Source organism: Haemorhous mexicanus, chromosome 13, assembly GCF_027477595.1.
Source record: "Haemorhous mexicanus isolate bHaeMex1 chromosome 13, bHaeMex1.pri, whole genome shotgun sequence".
Lineage (NCBI taxonomy): Eukaryota > Metazoa > Chordata > Aves > Passeriformes > Fringillidae > Haemorhous > Haemorhous mexicanus.
In genome coordinates, this window is record NC_082353.1 from 10,762,233 (window position 1) to 10,775,904 (window position 13,672).

The 13,672-nt window shown below is 44.1% G+C and overlaps 1 protein-coding gene across 1 annotated transcript; it reads left to right on the forward strand.

The window, feature by feature from the left end:
- Positions 1–302: 302 nt before the first annotated feature.
- LYSMD2 (LysM domain containing 2) lies at positions 303–11,330 on the forward strand. The gene is made up of 3 exons (XM_059858347.1): positions 303–527; positions 3,805–4,142; positions 10,558–11,330. Exons 1-3 carry the CDS (start codon positions 330–332, stop codon positions 10,607–10,609), a joined length of 588 nt encoding a protein of 195 aa, XP_059714330.1. The 5' UTR covers positions 303–329; the 3' UTR covers positions 10,610–11,330.
- Positions 11,331–13,672: the final 2,342 nt, after the last annotated feature.

The following is a 13,672-nucleotide window of genomic DNA, read 5'->3' on the forward strand; positions in this document are numbered from 1 at the left end:
GCCCGGCCCGGCCCTGCCCCGGCCCGGCTGTGCCCAGCTCCGGCCCTGCCCCGGCCCGGCTGTGCCCAGCCCCGGCCCTGCCCGGCTCAGCCCCGGCCCGGCTCTTCCCGGCCCAGCGGAGCCGCTGCGGCCCAGCCCGGCCGGCGCAGGGCGGGCGCTCCCCGCGCATGCGGCCTCTCCGCCACGGGCGGGGCTGCCGGGCTGAGCCGGGGCTTCCGCCGGGGCCGGGCCCGTGTCCGGCGCGCCGGGGGCGGCGCGGGGCCGGTGCCGGTGCCGGGGCGATGCCCGAGGCGGCGGCGCGGGGCCGCGGGCGCTGAGCGGGCGGCAGCATGGCCGAGGCGCTGCGCCAGGAGCCGGCGGGCGGGCCCGAGTCGGAGGCCGAGCTGTCGCAGCGGCTCGCCCGCACCAAGGCCCGCTCGTACGGCAGCACGGCGAGCGTGGCCGCGCCGCTGGCCGAGCGCTACGTGGAGCACCGGCTGAGCGCCGGGGACACGCTGCAGGGCATCGCCCTCAAGTACGGCGTCACGGTAAGGGAGCACCGCCGGCGGGGCCGGGAGCGGCGCTTAGAGCCGGAGAGTGGCCTGGGTTGGAAGAGACCTTAAAGATCATCCAGTTCCAAACCGCCTGCCGCGAGCAGGGACACCTTCTGCTAGCCCAGGTTGCTCAGAGCCCCATCCAGCCTGGCCTTGGACACCTGCAGGGATGGGGCAGCCACAACTCCCGTGGGCAGGCATCTCCGTAGGCTGGCGGCTGTAGCCCCGACAGCGGGGACACTTGGGCCAGAGCCGCGAGGTGACAGCACAAAGGTGTCCCACAGGGCATTTCCTACACACAGTGCGCAGGAAGCGGCGTGGGTACGGTGTTAGTTCTAGTTTCAGTATTTAAAATGCTGACATCAGGAGTACGGCCTGCCCGGAGCGGGCAGCACGCTGCGCTGGTGCCCGGGGCTGGCAGGTCTGGAGCTGACAGCGCTGGGTTCCGCGGCCGGGCAAAGGACTCGCACCTTCTCCCACCCAAAAAACCTGGACTCACACCGCTGTGCACCTCTACACTCACTGCAGGCTAAAAAATATAATCAGTGTCATTAAACTTATCCTTAAAAAAGCATCATTTTGAGCTTGACACACAGGCTGTGACAAGAGAAGGAATTTCTTATAGTAGCTTCAGGGCTAAACATTCTTCCGTTGCGATCTGCCTGCCAGTCCAGAGGTGAGGCACATATACCACTGATTTGAAAGTGTTGCTGCTTTTCTCACTTTCTAGGCAGAAAGAAAGTTCATTTCTGAGATAAATGTTGAAAGGCTTATGCCAGCCTAGGACATGCAGAGTCCAATAAAGTCTATCAGCAGACCCTTCTACTACCATTCCCGACGGAGCAGAAACCACCCACCCTGTGTGCAGCTTCAGTAGTCCCAGCACAGAAAATTGCTCAGGGCTGAGCAGCTGAAGAGGTGGCACTGGTACAGTCAGTGCCACTTTGACATCAGCTGCAAACAGCACCTTCCAGTTGGGCTCCTTCTAGGAGAGCTACAGAGGTTCTGACTGGAGTGGCTTCTTTTCCTTCTCTTGGTCTGCAAGATCTACTGAAGCCTTCTATCACCTTCAACAACACAAACTGATCACTAAAATAGTAGTTTTCTAGAAAAAAGGCATTTCTAAGCTATTTACAACTCCCTTTCAGCTAAAGTGAAGTTGTGAATCAGACCTCTACAAACACCTCTAAGTTTTGAACCATGAATTTTGTTTATAATACGAGTTTGATAAGTTTTTGCTGTGCTAATGATGTAAAAGACGTATGTTGGGATTTTTCCCCAACCTCTAATTGGTTATTTGATTTAATAAGTGCTCTGCTTAAGAAGCCAGAGCTGCATCATTATAGACTGCAGCTGAGAGAGGTTAACTGACATGAAATGCCCCTCAGAGCAATGACAAGTCCAGCAGAGTCAGCCCTTGTGTTTATGTTTTCATGGGTTTCAGCCCAGGGTAGGAACGTGTGCAAACACATTTGCTTTGAGCAAAATGCAGGCTGTTGTGTGTTCACACAATGACAAAGACAGATTTCCTCTAAAGAGTCCTTCTGTTTGCTTCCTGCATCATGTATTCTTGGCTGGAAGTGAGAGTTGTAATGGAAACATCAGAATTATCTTTGGCTGCCATTGCCTCCAGTATTGCTGGTTTTAGGAGTTTCCCCTGTGGTTTTCATCACTGGGAGCTAATTTGTAGCCAGAGACATCCTGTCCAGTGGCTGCCTTTGCATGACTTGGCATAGACAGTTCAAGATAGATAAAAATACCATGCTGGGGGAGAGGGATCAGTGTGCTTTGTTTGGCCTCATCCTCTGCCCTTCACCCCCTCCCCCAGATACTGTCTATTAATCTTTAGAACTTGCATTTGTTGTATTTTCCTTTTGAGTAAATTAATACTTGAATTCATGTTTATGGTTCAGCCAATTTATGGTTCAGTGCAAGTGCTGTATCCCTTTTGAGGGGAAAAGGATGAGGACTATATTTCATTGTCACTAGAAGTAGTTTTGATTAATTAGTTCAGCACCAGTTTACAGCTTCAGTTAAGATATTAAGCATGTACTGAATCTTTTGCTCTTTCACCATGATAGATTTGTAACTAATTGGTATTACTTCAGTTGTTCTAGCACTAAAAAAAGAAAACTCTTGTTAAATCCTGCTCTCCATGCACGTCTGAATGTACACAGTCACACTGAGTTGTAGGAGTTGTATTGCACATACAAAGTCACCTGCTCAGGGCTGAGGGATGTTCTTTTTAGAACCAAGTACTTTCCTTTTCATTATTGCTCCGTGCAGAGGTACAGACTTCCAAATGCTACCAGCTGGTATTTTAGGAAGGAATAACCAGAGGTAGAGTTACAGTGAAATAGGAGAGAGAATAGCAGTGCAGTGCATTATTTATCAGCTATTGAAGCATCACCTTCCAACTCCCCTGCAGTAGGCTCTCAGTTTTCACCTTCTGTATTGTATTTTTCCAGAAAAGCTCCAGCTAGTATTTTAAACTTTTTTTATACCCATCAAGACAGACAACTTACAGAGATTTTAACAATTGACATTTACACTAGAGCCCTTAGAAGTCTCACTAAGGCCAAACTCTTACTGAGTCAGGTAAATCTTCCTTTATACTCTTCAGATGGTGCTGAGCTTGGGAGAGAACTTGCACCCTTATACTCTTTGAGCCTTACTAAAAATGGTTTCCAAGCTTTAGGAGCTGGAAGAGTAGTGATCTTCTCTTGCTTGTGACACTACATATTAGCTATTCCATTTTTAAATGGGATTATTAAATTGAAGCATTTCATTTTTTAGTCATCTGCATCAACAGGTTGAACCTTCATGGTAGCTTTATCCCCCTTGTTTGGATTCTGATCATTTTTACCAGAGAGTTCACCTACACGAGCTGCTAGCAGTTCTGAGCCTTATTCTAATATCAATCCAAATCAAAAGCTCATTTGTGGTAGAATTTTTGTTCTTTGGCAGCCTGTTCCTGTGAGCCTGCATAGAGACTGCAAGACTGTTCAAGGCCAGCATCTTTAGGTAGTGCAAGACTTTGAAAAAAGCAGTATTGTGGAGTCAAGTGCACATAAAGCGAGGGTGTTAGCAAGGCTGAAACAGAGCATGCACTCTGAAATGACTTTGAATGCAACAAATTCTCTCCTGAAATAATTGCTGCTGCAAAGAAAGTATAGATTTCATTTAACTAAAGGCTGTATACTACTTCAGAAAGTTAATGCTTTATACTTTGCCAAAACCTAATAGCTTATATTTTTTCTATCTTTTTCAGATGGAGCAAATAAAGAGAGCAAATAAACTTTTCACTAATGACTGTATATTTCTGAGGAAAACCCTGAATATTCCAGTTATATCAGAGAAACCATTACTGTTCAATGGACTCAATTCACTGGAGTCTCCTGAGAATGAAACTGTTGACAGCTCCCCTTCTTGTGATGAAGGACTAGTGGCAGTTCAGGAAGAAAGTAGCTCTTCTCCCAGTCCTCCAGAGCCTGACAATCAGCCCACTGCACCAGAAGAATTATCTGCCAAAGATTTCCTACAGAGATTGGACTTGCAGATTAAGTTATCCAAACAAGCAGCCAGAAAACTAAAAGATGAAAATGTCAGGTAAATGCCACTTTTGGTGTTAAACATTGTAATCTCACCCTGAAGGCATTGCAGTCTAAGCTGACCCCTCTTTGTGGGGTCTCAGCATCTGTGGCTTTTATTTGTCAACAGCAAGTGCCTCTGTTCTCTTGCACCAGGTACATTCAGAGCACAGCATTAGCAGGTGCCTTGCTGTGGCAGTTAGAAAGGCTGCCTCACAACAGATTATTTGGAGAATACAAATACTATTTGATAGAAGCCAAAAGGCCAGGATTCTCCAAGATATCTTGCTGTGTAAGTAGGCAGCTATTTAAGCAAAAACATAGTTTTTGGTAGAGTGTTAAGCAAAGGCCTATGAGGAAGCTGATTGTGTACAGCAAGGCACAATTCTGTTTTTCTTTTGTCCCAAATTGCCTCATTGTGTAAATACTCTCCATGACGCAGTTTCAGTTAAGCTTTCCTATCTCCTATGCAGTTCACCCCACTTTGTGGATCCACCTATGCAGACTTCATCTTTTCTTCAGTGTTTCCACAGCCAGGAGCTCCCACATATTTACTCATAGAAAAAGCAGTACTTTTTGACCTCTGTGCCACAATAGTTTCCCATATCCCCTCACAGATGTAGGTTTGCTATGGAGAGCACAGAAAGACTCAGAACAAGAGTGGGTTTCAGTAGTGTTTGTTTTCCATGTCCTTGGGACAAACTTCCTCAGCTTGTTCACAATCAGTCTCTTGGGCTGGCTGGCTGCCTGTTATTCCCTGCAGAAATCCCCTCAGTGGGGGATGCTGAGGTGCTCCTTCTCACAACACAAGGTATGACTGCAGGGTACTCGTACTGCTTCTCTTACCTGAGAGCTGGAGAGAAGTTATGCCTGCAGATATATGCTTTGTTTTTACAAATTTGTTCAATGCAAAACTTCACCATCTTGGTTCACTTCACATGCTCTGATTTGAGGGCAAGCAGAAGGTAACCTTTCAGGACCAAATTTATTGAGTATAGCATTGCATAATTTCTTTAAACTAAGAAATTATTTCAGCAACATTAAAACTTGGTTCAGCAGACAAAAGTTTGACAGAGAACGGTGTATTGTATTTAGCTATTGGACAAGCCTCCTTTGGAGAAACATCCCCACCTACAACCCTCCATTGCCAGGACACTGGTAAGTCTCAGGGAAGGCTGGAATGCTTTCACATCTTATCACACTTGTCAGTTACTTTCTTTGGCATTGGTTGCATGAAAGGAAAAATAGCTGTTGGAACTCAGAACCTTCTCTGTGCAAACTCATCCACTTTCATTGTTATATTTGAAGCAAAATAGAGCACCTATCAAAATATGCTGCAGCTGACTTTCAGATCACTAGATGTATGTACTGCCACAGATCAGAGTAGGTGTTGACCCAGAAGTTGAGCTGCATAACAGGAAACCACAGTCCCTGCCAGAGTAAGGCAAATATTTCAACATCCCTTCAGGAAAATAGCATGCTAATTTGAAGAAGAAAATTCACTTAGACGTTGCAGCACCACGAGAAGAGCCAATACAGTGGAAGTGACACTGCACAAATAGTACACTGCTGCCACTAATACCCATTTCCTATGCTGCTTCAGTTACAAATTGGGAAATGTGGACCTGGTACCAAGTCACCTCCGAAGAAATAATGTATACAGGAGGACGAGTTATTTTCCCACCCCCTGTTCAGATTTAACAGATAATTCTGTTAAAATGCATGTAACAGATTTTTATTGGTCAGGATGTTACAAGAAGCATGAAGTACAGAGCTGCAGGCAGTCTGCTGAGCAGGATGTTGCTCAAAGCTTCTGAAGAGAAATAGCTTCTTGTGCATCTGATATTCTTCATAATATTCCCTTCTGCATCATTGCCCTGGCTTCCGTTTATGGCTCACAAAATCCATCCTTGCCTTGTCCACTCCAACACAGTTGGAAAGGACAGACCCCTTTATAGTCTGGCAGGAAGGGGCAAAGGACCAAAGTCAATGTTTACTCTGCAGAGAGTAGGAATAGAGAGAGACCATTGCCAAAAACCTCAGAGATACTTTTCAGCTGTGTACCATCAATGGTATATCTGGGTCCAGACTGGATGGTGGCAACATTCCTTTTTGTGCTCCAGCAGCTCCCCAGGCACCTGTTCTCCTTCCTGCCCAGCCCTTTTGTGTCCCTTGCTTGGAGCAGGAAGCCTTTGGAAATTGGACAGCCATGTTAATAAACCAGCTTCATGAATATCCAAGTTTTCTATTCTTAGAGTGAAAACCATTTATGAAATTAGAGTGCTGTTTCCAGCTGCTCTAGCCTGTATTCAGGTTGCCTTGTCAAGGCCTGTTTAGAACTTGGTGTGCCAACACTGCTGAATGCTTCTGTGCCTGCTTGAGAGTACCAGAGGAGCACCTGGAGTTCATCCAGTACCACCAAAAGGGACATTGGAGCTCATAAAACTGCAAGCAGAAGCAGACTATCAGCTCATGAACTTAAAGAGCCATGACTTCTCACCATACCATGAGCCTGATTTGACATGTGGTGAGAACCACATCTACTAAATTGCTCTTTACTTTGGCCTCCTTTAAGTTACCAAGAATGCATATGCACACGTACACTGATTTGGATTAAACCACACATGGAGGTTTCATGGTCAGAAACTGCCCTGTGCTACAAAGGCAGCTTGGAGTGAATTATACTGTTTAATTAGAACTCTTGGAGTCACTCCCTTAAGTGCTTTTAAAGGAATAAAGTTTAGGTAGAAAAATTGGGGAGCACATAGTTGGAGTAAACTGTAATAGCTGTGCAAGCAGATGAGCATAAAAGGTTATAGAATGTGATCCACTCAGTTTGTGCCAGCTGCCTTTCACTTTTAGAGTTTATATAAGCACATGGCTAGATCTACATGTAATAGTAGCTTTACTAGAGTTTCATTGAGCAGAAATCGTGAGTTAATGAGTCATTTATTAATCATGCATATTCACCCAAGATGCAGCACAAGGCAATAAAGCCTTTTTGTTTTGAGCAATGTTTTTATAGTAGGCCAGAAGAAATGCAAAAGGATTAATACAGTTCTCTGTAGCATATCTTATTAATTTGTGTATTTGTATATTAGGGAAGAATACTCATTATAAAGCAGTTGTGATAGTTTGAGAAAATACAGTGGTGCTTCACCTGGCTCAAACTGCTCTTACGCTGAAACTGAACATGACTTTAGTGATGCTTTTTGTATCAGATAGTTGAATATGAAAAAGGTAAATGCCAGATATCTAATGCAAGCAGTTTATAGAGTCCTTAAGATAGACTTCAGCCATATACTGTGCTTCTGGAACAGGTCACATCTTTCTGCATTCACCTTGGAGGGTCTAATTTTGAAAACCTTGTAACTGAATAGAGCCTCTCTAATCAGTGATTGAAGCCAATATAACTAGTGTCAGCACAGGAACAGAACCTTGTGCTGTCATCTGCTCACTTGCCTTGACCTGAACCTAGGAAAGACTATGGTCTTCAAGCCTTCAAAGCTCACAGCTGAGATAATTTGCCCCATATTTTTTCACCCTCGTTGGCTATCAGCTGAGGAAAGAGATGCCTCAACAAAGGAGGTTCTCTGTGGAGAATCCTTTCGGACATCCCAAAACTAACAACTCAGATTGCTGCCTTGTTTAATTGTGCATTCCAGAAGCATCCAAGCATTTGAGTGTACTTACAGTCAGGTGTCCTTGCTCTTACAGAAGTGGTTATTTGTGGCCTGATGTGCACCATAGCTTGCAGGAGATTCTTTCAGTTCCTGTAACCCACTGGGCAAAGTGGCGACAGCAAACGGGAAGAGACAGCACTACAGAGTGTTGTAATGCTGTGCTGTTCCTTTTCCATCCCCTGGAGGAGAATGTTGCTATGACTTAGCACTTTGCTATTTTAAGCATCTTAAAAGTGAAGTAAATTGTTTGGTCGTTAAACATACACACACTGCCATGGTGGTGCTTGTGGGTCACTGACCAGAGGTACTACTGTTTAATTTTACTTCATGTAAAGCTCAGCCTCTTTTTAAGCCATCATTGTACTTGCTATGTGTGGTTCTAAGATCTATATGAGTATTATTTCCTGGTCATTAGCCTGGTTTGGGGTAGTGTTGCAGAGCCTGGCACTGCAGCTGGAACAGAGGAGCAGAAGCTGTTCTTACTGAGCAGTTCCAAGCCTTGGTCAGAAATGTCCTTTGCACATTACACCAGTCGCTGCTTTGCTTCAGTTCCAGCATAACAAACTGCTTTACAGCTCCTTCTTAAGTCCCTGCCCTGCAGAGAAGCCCCTCAAAGCTCCCATAAGCCCAGTGCAGGCCTTTGCCCTCTGCTGACAGCTGCCACCTGTATCCAAGTACACCTTGCCCAAGGGAGGTGGCGACAAACAGCCTCAACAATGGTTTTGATGCTTGCATGTCTGAAGAGCTGCTGATATAACATCAGTATTTCAGCTCTTCAGTTGTCTATATTCACCCATAATTAACTCAGTTCAGTCCAGTGTTTGGCCGTTGCCAGGTCAGAATGGATGGTATTCCTATAAGGCTTTTAAGAATAATGTCTGAAAAATCTGATTTTAGCAGCCTTTGATTAGAAGGAAGGTCTTTTTGCTGTACTTCTGCCACATTTTATTGTCCTACAACAGGAAACAAAATTAAGTAGTACAAAGTAACTTCCAGTGTAGAGCATAGAAAGTAAGTTTCTCTCCTACTAGAGTCCAAGCTCTGAAAATAAAAAAGTTATCCTTCATCCTCGCACAAGCTAGCAGGAATTTGTTATTTGCACCTAAGTTCTGCACATGTGGCTAGACACCCATTGCTCCAGAAGGGCATATGTTGGAGCTTCAGAATTTACTTTTTGAAATATTTAGCTTTGGGCAAGTTGTTATGGTTGAATTTTACAGTCCTGCAGTCCAGTCTTACAAGCTTGGTGTGTTGATAGGGGTCAATTCAGAAAAAAGCTTTAAAATGTCTTGAGAAAAATTGTAAGTAAAAGTGGCTTAGTGCTTTTTCCACTAAACATGAGTTGCTTTCTTACTTTACTGTCATGCCACCTATCATGGAAAGCTTCTGCAAATGATATGTTATTAAAATTATAGCCTTCCATGGCAGTTTTGGATGCAGAACTGGATATAATGAAGGAGACTGTTTAAATGTATACAGATATTTGCTTCCTTGGTACTGGCTTGGTAGCATCACTAATGTAAATAGATGTGGATTTGTAAGGAAGACTAAAAATCTGTTCTCAGTACTACTGTAACCACACATCCATGTAAAAGCAACCAGTTTTATCCCAAACTTGGTTTTTTGAGGTTTCTGTTTTTTTGCAAGATTATTTCAAGGCAAAGGACATATTATGCCTTTGGCTTAAGATGATAATTTTGCTGGGAAGACAAGTTACTCTGCTGTTTGGTTAGTTTGTAGGGTTCTGTTTTGGGGGGGTTATATGAAATTTAAATTGTAGATAAATAATCATGTTTATTAGGGAAAAGTCTTCATGGTTTTGATATTGAAATATTTACTTTTTTACCTTATACCATTATTAGACTCTTTGAATAACTGTACCTTTGTATGGAGGTACACACAGTGTTAAAAGCAATCCTTTCACAGTGTAGCAGCTGTAAAGTCCTTCTGTTCTTACCAAAACACTGAACTTGGCAGCAGCTTTAGGGTTGGACTCTCAGGAACAAAACCACAAAGCTACAGTAGTACAAAGCAGTGACCTTTGGGGAACTTGGCATCCTTGATGTTGCCCTGCAATAGGTTTACATAACCCCTTTTTTTTAAGGGCAATATTGTCAGGTGAAGAGCAGGCAGACTGATTTTCTGGGGATGTTTTAAAAGCAACATTACTTGGCTTTATCCAATTATTGCACAACAGCATTTGGGAGCAATTGCTTTTTCCTAAGAAAATCCAGGTGATCAGTCTCCATGGGGATTGATGTAAGGGAAGTATACATCAGGAACAGCTTGCAGCATCAGGACACAGATGCACCCACAGCTATGATTGACTGCTCCTGTTCTTGCTTCATTTGCTCTCTGTCCCTCCTGCCATTCAAAATGTTGAAACAAACCTCTAACTAAGCTTTATTTTTTTAAAAGAAGAAATGAAAAGCAACACTGCAGGAACTCCAGCATGCCCTCCACCTTGTTATCCTTTAAAGTTTTTCTAATTGATTTGATCAAGAATACTTTTTAAAATACATTCTGATGTTGTTGACCTTACACAGCCTTACTTGCTTTCAGCATTATGTTCTTGACATATCAGGAACTCCAGAGATGTGTAAATTACAGTATTATACTGCAAATATTCCTGTTAGGCAAGGCTGGCATGGCCTGTTTTGACCCACTAGGAAACCTGGTCACCTGCATTTTCGTTGCAGTTTTACTGTTGAGAATGGTATGCTCCTGACCTGATGATCATTTTCTTTCTAGAGATGAGGAGAATGAGGAAGGTCCCTATGCAACTTCTTCGTATCACCAGTAGAAGACAGACGTGATGGCCTGAAAACTTTCCATGAAGTCAGTTCTTACAGAACTAAGCAGTCAAGAATTCAAAACCCAAGTCTTTTGGACTCATCCTCTTGATGTACTTAAAAGAAGTCATGAATGGGTAATTGCACTGAAATTATGACCTCTTCTGCCTTCCATAGGTTAATGTCCTTATGTTATATCAATAAAAGGTTTAAGCCTTCCAAAACTAGCAATGGCCTTTTTACCCCTTCTGTGCAAACTGTAGCATGGTAGCAACTATATATCCCTGAGGTCACCTTTATGCAGGATGTTGATCTTTAGTAAAGATTTTGTAAATACTTGTTAAAGTGAAATTTGTTTTAAGTATTTAAAAATATTAAATAAGTTTGCTTGTAAATGACAAATGATGGAAGTAATAGGAATTTACTTACTCTGCAAAGATGGGCAAGTTTACTGTGAAAGTTTTGTCTACTTCAGGGCTGCAGAACTTGCCTGTAAACCTTGTATGTGTCTGTGTGTGGTTATGATGTATTCCTAGAAAGGGGAGTTCAGCTTGTGTTGATAAATTAAAGCCTTTTTGGTTAAAGAACTGTTTGCATATTGGATTTCTACTCATAAAAGGGATGAGTTACACAAGAGGTTTTTTTGTGAGATATGACATTGGAATATCAGATGTGTGTTCTTGTGTGCAGTTAAATTTTGTGTGGTTTTAATTTAATAAAATACCAAAAATACTGATGTGTGTGTTCATAATGAAGTCAGCTTGGTTCCAGCCTCTTTTTAGGGAAGAATGGATTCTCTAGTTTCACAAAGTATTAGATTGTAATTTCAGGGTAAATAATGTCTACCCTATCCATATAACTCACCCTCCTAGGTGAGACCTGCAAGAGCTATCTGCCCTAGTTGTGCAGTTTGTTAAGATGAATAAGAGGCACGTTAGCAAGCCTTCCCTGTTCTGAGAAGATGTGCCAGTATTCAGGTATGCAAGTGGCCTCCATCTGCAGCTCAGGGACACAGCGTGCAACCTGCAATCACTGTTGCCCTGAAGTCAGGGTATTAGGAATTTCTTGTTAAATATCCTAGATTTTTTTTCCCCAAGAATTCCATAAACTTCACAAAAGTTTTGTCATTAAAGATCTGATGGATCCCCGCTGAAACAGATGCAGTTTCCTATCATTTAGATCATCAGTATCACCCTAGAAGAAAAAGTTTTCAGCAGTATGTTAACAGGGAAACAAAAGAGAAAGTTTCGTTAACTCCCTAAAACCAGAAGTAAAAACTCAAAGCTCAGCAGGAACTGGCTGCTCTTACTGCTCTGCCTAAGGTTAAGGTAACACCTAGCAGCCCTGGGCTAGGGCTGTTTCTGAGGAAGAAGCCATGGAGGCAGCCACGTTGAGGCAGTTTTGTGTTCCCCTTGGGCTGCCTTTCTCAGCTGCAGTGTGCCTGCAGCTCTGGGCTTGGTGGTTTCTGAGATGCTAACCCTAGGCGTAACCCTAACCCTAGGTGAGGGATTTCCCTTGGTTTGGCAGGAGCTCAGAGCCAGCAGGCTCATTCAAACTGACCATAGTTGCCTAAAAAGCAGGTCTGCAGTGGCCTGCTACAATATAAGAACAGAAAAAGCTTAGAGTTGAGAAAAAGAAGTCCTGATTTTTCTTGAAGAGGCTGGTGGATTACTTTTTGGTTTTGTATCTTTCTTAGATTGGGATTGTATCTATTTCTTACAGGATTGTAACTTCTCTTGTTGTCATTTTATTTCAGTAGAACATGACAAAGCCAGAATTTGCTACTTTTCCAAAGGCCACCCTAGCTTCAAGCCCAGCTATGTTTTATTATTCCACAGAAAAATGTAATCCTTTTCTACTGAAGGCCTGCTGTTGTGTTAGCCCCAGTGCTGCAGCACAGCCAGGCTGAGAGTTCTTTACTGAGCAGGTCAGAACAGCTCCCTGACACAGGAGCACTGCACCTCCTGCCTCCCAGACTGGACTGCCCAACCTCTGGGAAGCCACAATCCATTTGGGCCTTTCCAAGAGAAGGGCTGTGCCTGTGGGCTGCAGGACCTGAAGGACACCCAGCATTTGCACCTGTTTTCCCCAACAGAAAACTGCCATAGCCTCAAAGAGCTGGGCAGTGGATAGAATAGATGTATTCTCTTTGATGCACAACAGCAGCCTTGTACTGCTTCTTGTGCTTTAACCCCAGCTGGCAGCTCAGCCCCTCAGAGCACCACAAGGGTGAAAGGCAGAAAACTCACAAGTTGAGATAAAGCCAGTTTAATAGGTAATGCAAAAGCTGGGCACAAAAGCAAAGGAAAGGAATTCATTCAGCACTTCCCATGGGCAGGCAAGTGTTCAGCCATCTCCAAGAAGGCAGGGCTCCACCCTAGGTCAAGGTTATTGGGGAAAGCAAACATTGCCACTCTTAACAGCCCTTAGCCCCTTCCTCCTCCTTCCCCAGCATTACACACTGAGCATGGCACCACACGGTCCAGTGCTGTCATCTTACTGCAAAGCTCCCATACCTGCTCAGTGATTTCTCATGGGCACTCCTCACAGCACTGACTGCTTCATCTCCACAGCACAACCAACAAACTCCAGCTCTCCCCTCACGCAGCTAACCCACTCTTGTATAGCACTCATTAGACACAGCTGTGGCCTGTTCCTAATCTTTGATAATTAGTGCAGCCACAAGCCCTTAGGGCTGAGATTACCTTCTGCACTATCTTTATTTTCTTACATTCTATCCCCCCACAGTCTGGGACATCCTCTGGTTAGGGTTTGGGTTAGTGTTTAGGGTTAGGAGATAGGGATTGGGTTTGGTATAGGATTTGTGTTAAGGAATTTGGGATCAGCTGTCCTGCCTGGGTTCCCTCCCCAGCTTCTTGTGCACCCCCAGCCTCCTCAGGGGTGCGGTGAGGAGCAGGAAAGGCCTTGGCTCTGTGCAAGCTCTGCCCAGCAGAAATGAAAACATCTCTGAGTTATCAACACATTTGTGTTTCCAGCACAGATCCAAAATATAGCCCTAAATTGGCTACTGTGGAGAAATAAACTCTACCCCCACCAAAAGCAGCACGCTAATG

Coding starts and splice junctions, on each gene's coding strand:
- LYSMD2 (XM_059858347.1), top strand. CDS start 330: ATGGCCGAGGCGCTGCGCCAGGAGCCGGCGGGCGGGCCCGAGTCGGAG. Junction 528..3,804: donor CCCTCAAGTACGGCGTCACG/GTAAGGGAGCAC, acceptor TATCTTTTTCAG/ATGGAGCAAATAAAGAGAGC. Junction 4,143..10,557: donor CTAAAAGATGAAAATGTCAG/GTAAATGCCACT, acceptor TTTTCTTTCTAG/AGATGAGGAGAATGAGGAAG.